This window comes from Nestor notabilis, unplaced genomic scaffold (assembly GCF_000696875.1).
Source record: "Nestor notabilis isolate BGI_N333 unplaced genomic scaffold, ASM69687v1 scaffold24313, whole genome shotgun sequence".
Lineage (NCBI taxonomy): Eukaryota > Metazoa > Chordata > Aves > Psittaciformes > Psittacidae > Nestor > Nestor notabilis.
In genome coordinates this window covers 1-9,979 of record NW_009921219.1, presented here as the reverse complement: position 1 = coordinate 9,979, position 9,979 = coordinate 1, and the positions used below count along the sequence as shown (strand labels likewise).

The 9,979-nt window shown below is 49.6% G+C and overlaps 1 protein-coding gene across 1 annotated transcript; it reads right to left on the bottom strand.

The window, feature by feature from the left end:
- Positions 1-8,287: 8,287 nt before the first annotated feature.
- On the bottom strand, positions 8,288-9,234 carry LOC104403015 (DNA topoisomerase I, mitochondrial-like; the record flags this gene model as incomplete). The annotated part of the gene is made up of 2 exons (XM_010011045.1): positions 8,288-8,390; positions 9,085-9,234. Coding segments are annotated over 2 exons (253 nt in total), but the record flags the coding sequence as incomplete, so codon positions are not given.
- Positions 9,235-9,979: the final 745 nt, after the last annotated feature.

Genomic DNA, 9,979 nt, shown 5'->3' with positions numbered 1-9,979 from the left:
TAGGGAAAGGAACCAAATCCTGCATCACCAAAAGCAATAAAGGACCTCATGGAAGGAGTCCTGAGTGAACCACAGCCTGCCACAGCAGACACCACACACCAACCTTGGAGATGCTCAGCTCTTCGCCAGTGTTGCCAAGACCCCATTGTGTGCTCACATGGCACATAACAGCTTCATCAGGACAAAGCTTGGCTTGGTGACCCCCCCTTGAAAGACATGGGGATGAAGCAGAAAGATGGACGATGTAGGAGGCTGTAGCCATCCAATACGTGGTCCCATGGGAGAAGGAAGAGAAGCACAATACACACGCACACAAGGGATTGTGCCAAGCTCCTGGGCTTTGTGACCCAAAAGGAGTTGTTTAGGATGACCTTAGGGCCAACAACCAATTTCATGATACCTTTGTAATGAATTAGGGTGAAACAACCCTAATCAACCAGTTCTATGATTTATTAATTTGCTCAAGGCCTCTCATGGCCCAATCAAACGGAGCCTGAGACAAGCTTCGTTTCCCATCTCTCACATGACGCAATGTAAGTGGCATCTGAGACAAGCTCAATGGCCAGGGTCTCGCAGCCAGGAAGCACTGGTCCAGCTGGGTTCTTCATCTCCCCTCACCACCTTCAAACCTCACCCCTGAAAATACAGCAGCAGAATTTGCTTTTACAGGCACTTGGGTTCATCCCATGCCTAATTTTGTTGGGAATCACAGAATAGTTTGGGTTGGAAAGGACCTTAAGACCATCCAGTTCCAACCTCCTGCCACAGGCAGGGACACCTCACACAGTTTGAACCCATCACCCCTTGTCCTGTCACTCCAGTCCCTGATGAAGGTCCCTCTCCAGCATCCTTGTAGCCCCCTTCAGACACTGAAGCTGCTCTGAGGTCTCCAGCAGCTTCTCTTCTCCAGGCTGATCAGCCCCAATGTTCTCAGCCTGTCTCCACACAGGAGGTGCTCCAGCCCCTGCTCATCCCCTTGTGCATAAAGAAACGGGGATAGTGCTGAGCCCAAGACTGAGCCAGAGGAGTAGACATTTAACCCTTCCAGGTCTTCCCTCTCATAGAAGTGGTGTTTACAGCACCAAGAATGGCCTTTGGGAAGTAAAGATCTGTTTCTGCCTTGGGAGACTACCACGAATGAAACCCTCATTATGACAACCAGTTCTAATCATTGCCCCATTCTCTTCCACTTGGGCAAATTAAGCCTTCAGGAGTCAAAGAGTCCAGCTACAGCTTGAGAAATAGATGGAAGAGATTACACAGAACAGCTCTAAAGCTAAAAACAAAACCAAATTGCTCATCCAGGTATAGATGCACTCTAGGAAGGGATCAGAGACTTGCTTGTCTGGCCCACCTTGGAAGGAAACTAATCTGTCCTGTTTCACAAGGGAAGGGGCAGTCTATAATGCAACCCATTAAGCTCGAATCACAGCATTCTTGTGACAGGCATCAGCTCTCTGTCTCACCAACCCTCCTGCAATACAGGGCAACACCAGGACAGAGATCATGGGACAAGAAAGAGCAGGGAACTCCTGGAAGCTACCTCACTCTGCAGAGAGCTCACATCAAACTCTTCTCAGGCTCATGACAGCAGAAGGAACTTACGAGCCCTGCTGTAGCTGTGAAAGCAGTTATTCAAAGGCTTATTTCTGACTCAAGACAATCACTTATAATTGCAGCTTAATCCCGACTTGAATTAAGAGTATTAATAAAGCAATTTGTTGGAATTGCTCCTGCCCCAGCTTGCAGTGGCTCAGGATTAAGGTCTAAAGAAGCTGTTCTTGGAGTTTGGGAAAACCTCAGCTGAAATGAGCTCTTCCTGACTCTCTATTTCCCTTTTGAATAACACATCTGGCTGAAAACATCACTACTACAGCTAAAAAGCATTCATCAAAAGAACCAGCCTGTGTGTTGTCCATTCATCCCCTGTGGGACATCCACAGCAGGCAGCCATCCCCCATCCACAGCTGCACAGGGCAAGTGCCAGTTCTCCTTCACCAGGGCATAAACCTGATACCCTGGAGTTTTACCTCTGCTTTTGAAGCCTTTCCTCTGCCTCTTATTAAACTGCCCTTTATTTTAATCACAGGGATCCAACGTCTCACAGGTTAATGGTTTGCTTTCCTTGGCAGCAGTGGTGCCGCACTGACAAACACATGGCAGAGGTTAATTTCAGTCCCATTTGAGCTTATTTTACAGCAGTCTGATCGTGGCTGGCTGCTGATGGACACAGAGCACAGCTGGAAACTCCGGGAGCTCCTCAGGCATGTTTTATTTATGCCAAACCACAGACGTGATCTTCTCTCCTGTGCTGGAAAGGGAAATGCCTCCATCCATTGCGTTCAGAGACAGAGGCTGAAGCACAGCAGTGATAGCCTCAATTAAGTGCTGCTCTACCCCTTTCTTCTCATACTAAAACATTCCCCCTTAAAGTTTCTGTGCCATTTTCCCTACTTTTTCTCCCCACTTTGTTGCAACATCAGACCTCAAGGGAAGAAGGAAGAGGAGGAAAAACCCTCTTGAAGCCCTTCACATCTCCTCACATCCCCCCCAAGGGTTTCCCACCTCTCACATCTATCAGACTACAGCTCTTCTGTTTTCTCTCACCAGGGAGAAGATGCAGAGTATAAGCAGCACTTCGACAGCGTGTGCTCCTTGCTGAAGGGTTTTCATCACACCCACCTCCATCCCTGCATGAAGATGAACCAACCCAAAGCTGATCTCTCCAACCACCTTTAGGTGAGCAAAGGCACCATCATTAAGCAGATGAAAGAGCAGCTAAAGCAGCTTCGATGTCTGCTCGTCCTCAAAGTGGTTATGTTGCCATCCCTGGAGGTGTTTAGAAGACATGGAGATGCAGTGCTAAGGGACATGGGTTAGTGGTGGCCTTGGCAGCGCTGGGTTAACAGTTGGATTTTATGATCTTAAAGGTCTTTTCCAACCTAAATGATTCTATGATTCAAATAACGTGCCAGGACCCTTAATCCACCCCAAGCAGCACTGATGGACTGGCCAACCCCAACTGCTGGGGAAGGCAGCTTTAGAAACAAGAGGTTGATGCAGTATTTCCATCAATAAGGATCAAGAGGATCCCCATCATCAAGAAGATGGACACTCTTCACGAGCTTGACTCATCCCCAAGAGAAAGCACAACATAGGAAGATTTCGGATGAGCATAGGCTGGTCCAAAGGCTATAGGGTCTGCAGAAGGTGCCACTGTGCAAGCTTTAGGTTCCCATCATTCCAGGATGCTGATGCAGAAGCAACAAGCAGGCACAGGGCCCCACTGGAACCTCCAACTTGTTATGCAGGAAGAGGTATTGTTTGTACATCCCCAAGCTATAGATTGATGGTCCTACTCTGTATAGAGATGGTCCTACCTCCTTCTGCCACAAGCTCCTACCACATCCCTCCAAGACTCAGCAAGCTGGTCTTCGGTGGAAAGCGAAGCTCAGCAAAGCTCATGAAATCAGTGAAGTCCCATATGTGGGGCTGAATGACCCCATGCACCAGGGCAGGCTGGAGGGGAGCAAGCTAAGGGGAGATGGAGCCTTCAGCTGTCCAATGGAGGAAATAGCTACAGAGACACCACAGCTCAGAGGCACACAGAGAAGAGACAAGCAGCTGGTTACAAGATGCATCAGGGGAGATTCCAACCAGATACAAGCAAGGAAGAAAAGTTTTCCAGAGCAGTAACTAATTGCCAAAAGATGGACCCTGAGATCCAGTGGAAGGATCTCCCTCCATGGAGATGCTGAAATTCAGCCCTGAACAGCCAACCAAAATTGGCCCTTCTTTGAGCAGGAGGTTGTCCTCAAGCCCTCCATAGACCTTCCCAACCTTAATATTTCTTGGAAGGGGCTGAACATGGGCAGCAGATACCAAAGCAAGACAAAAGGACCTTCTCAGCACCTCCTACCACCCAGAGGTGTCATCACAGAGTGCAGAATGTCCCAAGCCTACAGGCAAGGAGACAAACCCCAACTCTCAGAAGGCTCTTTCAAAGCATCGTTGTGCAACTAGAGCAGCTCCAGGCCCATCCCAGCATGAGGAGTCAGCTTTGCTTGTGGTAAACTTGTCTTGAGGTCTCCTCCCAACCAAAATGAACAACAGGCATTTATGAAAAGCACATTAGTAACCCAAGGAGTTGCAGAGCAAGGTCCCACTTCTGGTTTTGCCTGAAACCAGATCTTCCCTTTTTTTGAATTGTTTTAAACTAAGAAAAGGAAGCAATTGCAAAGGAAAAAAAGGTCAAGTTTTAACTGATTTCACTAGTCAAATACTGGCAGAAATGGTATTATCTTGACTTTGGGCTACCAAGTATCTTAAGCATCAAATCAAAAGCTTTTCTGTGCCTATAGAAGACACTTCTTCGGAGAAGGCAAGCTGAAAACAGCCCTGGGAGAGCCAAGGCAGAGAGGGTTTATCTGAATCATGGAATCATTATGGTTGGGGTTGGAAAGGACCTTAAGACCATCCAGTTCCAACCCCTGCCACGGGCAGGGACACCTTCCACTGGAGCAGGTTGCTCCAAGCCCCTGTGTCCAACCTGGCCTTGAACACTGCCAGGGATGGGGCAGCCACAGCTTCTCTGGGCACCCTGTGCCAGCGCCTCAGCACCCTCACAGGGAAGAGCTTCTGCCTTATCTCCAGCCTGAACTTCTCCTGTTTCAGTTTGAACCCATCACCCCTTGTCCTGTCACTCCAGCCCCTGATGAAGGTCCCTCTCCAGCACCCTTGTAGCCCCCTTCACATACCACCAGGATTGCGTGGAGTCACTGAATAACCCCAAACTGTTGGGCTGGGAGAGGGATCCCACTCTCAGAGGTGCCTGATGGGGGTGATGCTGCTCTTCAGCATCTTGAGCAGTGCAAAATCCCTGTCAGATGAGGCATCAGGCTACTGCCTTTGTGCCACCGTGACATGAAGGATGAGCAGCTCAACTTCTCCAACCTGCATCTCACTCGCTTATGGCCAAGGGCCAGGAGGACACTCCCCAGACTTATCAGCCTCCCTTTAAAGCTTAGTTGTTCCACATCCATCATGTTACTCACCCCAGGATGAGTTATTTGATACCTGGCAAAGACATGAACTCTCCACCTTGATTTGCTTCATGCTTCCCATGCATTCAGGCTTCCAATCTTGATGCCACTGAGCTCTTTGACAGATGTGATCAAGCCCCATAGGGAAATACAAGCCAGGGTGACACCCTTTTGGGGAAAAGACACTTCATTTAAGCTCCTGATGAAGAGCCAACAATTACTGCTCTGCTTACACTGGCAGATCTCTGAATTCCAGAGCATCTGAGCATGGGTGAGCAGCCCTACAGTACTGCAGAGCCCATCTGCCAGCCTGGCCCTCCTTGCTTGCTGCAGGACGAGAGGCAAACACAAGGTTCCTTAGCTGAGCTCTCACTGGAACTGAACCACCTCAGTTTTGCTCCAAGCACAGCCTTTTGGAGGGAAGCAGGATGCGATGGGGAGGAAAGCGCAGCCATGGACAAAATGAGAGAATGTTTTGGGTTGGAAAGGACCTTAAGATCATCCAGTTCCAACCCCTGCCATGAGCAGGGACACCTCACACTAGACCATGTCACCCAAGCCCCTGTGTCTAACGTGGCCTTGAACACTGCCAGGGATGGAGCATTTACCACTTCTCTGGGCACCCTGTACCAGCACCTCAGCACCCTCACAGGGAAGAGCTTCTGCCTTATCTCCAACCTGAACTTCCCCTGTTTCAGTTTGAACCCATCACCCCTTGTCCTGTCACTCCAGTCCCTGATGAAGGTCCCTCTGCAGCATCCTTGTAGCCCCCTTCAGACCCTGGAAGCTGCTCTGAGGTCTCCAGCAGCTTCTCTTCTCCAGGCTCAACAGCCCCAATGTTCTCAGCCTGTCTCCATACGGGAGCTGCTCCAGCCCCTGCTCCTCCTCGTGGCCTCCTCTGGGCTTGCTCCAAAAGCTCCATGTCCTTCATATGTTGGGGACACCAGAAAGCACAAGATATTGCCAGCATCCCCTTTGTGGATCCATTGGCCCCTCCACTGCCCCATCAACAACAGGATAAGGAGGGGCCAGACCATGTGGGACAGCAATTACCCGGCCTTTCCACCCCATTAACCCAGCAGAGGATCACAGCACTGATGGGAACCTGCTGGAGGAGAGGCCAAGGACCAAGTTATCATTTGCCTTTCCAATGGTTCAAGAGAAACACCTACAGTGCTCATCCAATTGCACCCGGCTCCTTTTTCCTGCTACTGGAAGACAAGCACTGTTTCATTAGGGGCTTGGCTGCAATTCCTCCCTTATTTGGGATGCAAACTTTCTGCCACAGTTAGGGGCAAATATTCACTTCAACCTGTGTTGAAAGCCACAAAGCATTCAAGCAGGCTGGGCAGAAAACCATCTCCACCCACCGGGACCACGCTGGTTACCCCTGTTTCAAAGGCACACATCCAACATGGGTCAAGGCATGTTTCCAGCTCCTGCTGTTGCTTGTGCAGCTGCTAACTAGTCTACCTTTGCCAGAAACAAACCTTGCCACCATTCAGATTGATTTAGATCCCTGGTTTAGGAGCCAGTTGCACGCATGAGCTCTCGGGGCTTAGAGAGACAGTTGTAGAATCATGTTAAGACCAGTTAGTGTCACAAGCTGTCACCTCTTAACCAAGCAGGAACACATCCCCATGCAGATGTGAGACAGAACAGCACTGGCTTCACCCATGCATTACCCCCTATGCTTGTCACTCTGCTGTCATGCAGCAAGTCAGTTCTGGTGGCTCAGTTTTGAATATGGGCCCTTAGGGAAGAAGCACAAGTGGGGTTGAGATCTGCAGGCAGGCTCTTTGCTCGAGGAGAAAGGATTTCCTACCAAGCCTAATCCCCTGTAGACAACTGTGCAGACACAGATCCCATTAGAGAGGCTGAGCCCTGGATCTCTGCACATCAGCTCGGAGCAGAACCACATCCTGGCTGAGCTGCACAAAGCCTCCAGTCACTGATACTCAGGGAAAACACCACTTCCAGTTTTAATGGAAAGCACTTCCAGTACCTGACTTCCAACCAAAGTAGCACGAGTTGAAACACAAGAACAAGCAGCTGTAAATGAAAACATGGGAAGCACCAAGAGCTTTGGATTAGAGTGACCTGAGATGCCAGAGAAGGTTTTTCTGCCAACACAACAGCTTGCTTAACCTGGGATTCACTGGCATGCAAGCTTACTGGTGCCAGGTCCATGCTGACATCCCTTATTGTCTTCCCCTTGATAAGCAGCCAGTTAAGCAGCAAGAACCTGTAGTTTAGGTATCAGTCTGTGCCTGGTCCATGCCCGTGGGGAGGATGCAGCCTGATGATAGAGCTCTCATCCCAAACACAGGCACAGCTCCAGCACATTGGGACCATCCCCAGCACATCCACATCCCATCAGAGCTTGGTCCAGCCCCACAACCAGCATCATCCTTTCCTCATTGTGGCTGGACAATTTGGTTTCTGCTATGGATACAGTGAACTGAGCCAGAGCCCACTGCAGCAAGTAGGGGAACAAGTAAGGCCCCAAATGCAATGTCCTCTCTTCCAGACTAAGATTTAACCATATAGGGGTGATTAAAGCACACTTTGCTCATGCCAGATGATTTTCATCGCTCCAATGTGAAACCTGCTTCTTAATCCACCATCTTCCCCTCCCTCCTCCTTCTCCTCCCGTGACATTCACTCCCTCCCACAGCATTTTCCCACTTCAATTCTGTTTGTGCAATTGCACCATTTTCTCCTGGAGAAAAGGCACAAACCCCCCTGACATGTAAAACCCTTTTTCCCTTCCTCCCAGTGTACCCCTGACCCAAGCCCAGGTCCTGTACTTGGTGCTGTCATTGCCTTGTGTTTCCCCATCAAGCTGATTCAGAGTCTGAGAAGGGCAGCACAGCTCCACTACATCAAGGAGATAGGATTAGATCTAATCTTGTTTATCAGCACAATTAAGGCTCTCATTCAATCTTCTTCCCCTAGTCTGGAGAAGGGAAAAGAAAAGATCCAAAGCACTTGGCAACTCTGAAAAGGGATTAAAAGTCCACATCAAAGTCACTGCGGGCAGGATGAGTGTCACGATGCAGCAATACCTGCTTCCACCAGAAACCTGGTGTTTGCTTTTGTATCCAAAGAAAGGCACAAAACACCATCTCAAACTCTCATTAGCAAACCCCCCAGCCCCATTGCCTGCAATGACTGTGCAGAACATACAAAACCAGCTTTCCAACAGCACCAAAGGAGCACGAGGGAACAGGAAAGGCACCAGCTCAGAATTCAAAGTCCTCATTAGCCATGTCGATTGCCCAGGCAAACTTTTCCCTCTGTGTCTTGTTGTAGATCTTCTCAATGGGGACACCAAACTTCTTACACCTACACAGACCACAAAACATAGTCACAGAATGGTCTGGGTTGGAAAGGACCTTATGATCATCCAGTTCCAACCCACTGCCATGGGCAGGGACACCTCACACTAGACCATGTTGCTCAAGGCTCTGTCCAACCTGGCCTTGAACACTGCCAGGGATGGGGCAGCCACAGCTTCTCTGGGCACCCTGTGCCAGCGCGTCAGCACCCTCACAGGGAACAGCTTCTGCCTTATCTCCAACCTGAACTTCCCCTGTTTCAGTCTGAACCCTCTCACATCAGTGGGATGTGCTACCCATCCCACCCTGCTCCCACCGAAGTGGTCCTCACCTTAGTGTGCAGCATCTTTCACCCACGCAAACTCCTTTAGCCCCATGCTCCTCAAGGAATTAACTTTGTGTCACTGCCAATAAAGACATTCAAAGTAACCCCTTCTGGCCCTAAACCCCAGTTATTTGCAGCAAGGGAGGCCTTAGCTTTGGAATGCCCCATCCCTGGCAGTGTTCAAGGTCCGGCAGGACAGAGCCTTGGGCAACATGGTCTAGTGCGAGGTGTCCCTTGGTCTAGTGTGAGGTGTCCCTGCCCACGGCAGGGGGTTGGAACTGGGTGATCTTAAGCTCCTTTCCAACCCAAACCATTCTATGACTCTACGTGCACATCTCTGAAGGATTATGTCCCCCATGGTGTGCCCAACACTTACCAAGCTATGCTAATCCTGGGGTCCAGGTAATTCAGCTTGGACGTGCCCAGAGCTATCTGCTTGTTCTCCTCTTTATCTGTGGCCTGGACATTCAACTTGGAAAGCTGCTCTTCCAGGCTCTTCAACTTCTTCTTCTTCTTCTCCACATTGCTGAGGGCAGAGGAAGAACATCACAGACAGCACGGTAAAGGGGAAAAGAAACAGAGGTAAAATACAGTTCTCCTGGTCTGCTACTGCCTGGAAGCATGATGGGAAACCAATGAGCTTCAGTTTAGAGTAGTCTCTACACTGACCTTCAGTCCTGTAAGGTCTGAACCTAGAAATAGCCCAGAATGGCAGAATCAAAGATGCCATTCAGCACTCACCTATTCCTCAAGGACTTTGACCTGGTTAAGACACTTCTATTGAAGTTATCACCACCAAGGCTGGGCAAGCACAAAGCCCAGCATGCAAAGACCACCTCCCTCAAATCCAGGCTCCATGAGCAACAGTTGTCACTGATAACCTGCTCTGCATCTCACTAACGCAGGGAAACAAGAAACCCCAAGGGTAAAACTTAACATATAAGCCTCGTTCCTCCTCCTGTCTTTAGGAATTAAGGCACAGTTGGGCTCTAGGAAGTGAGGAGCATCAAGGCCAGTCTGTGTATCCCCAGCTCCAACCTCATGCACAAAGGTATTTGTAGGGTAACTCTACACCACCAGCTTGTGTTGAAGTCTCAGTATTCAGTGAGGTGTTCATTATGTGTTCATACCACAAAGACACCCCTTGAAGGAGCTCTTTGCAATCCTACTGTTGCAAGGACCCATCCACAAGACCTTGACCCATCTACCAGGCTGCCATGGGACAAGAGGTACCCAATATGGGTATGTCGTGGTTCAAGCCCAGCCGGCAA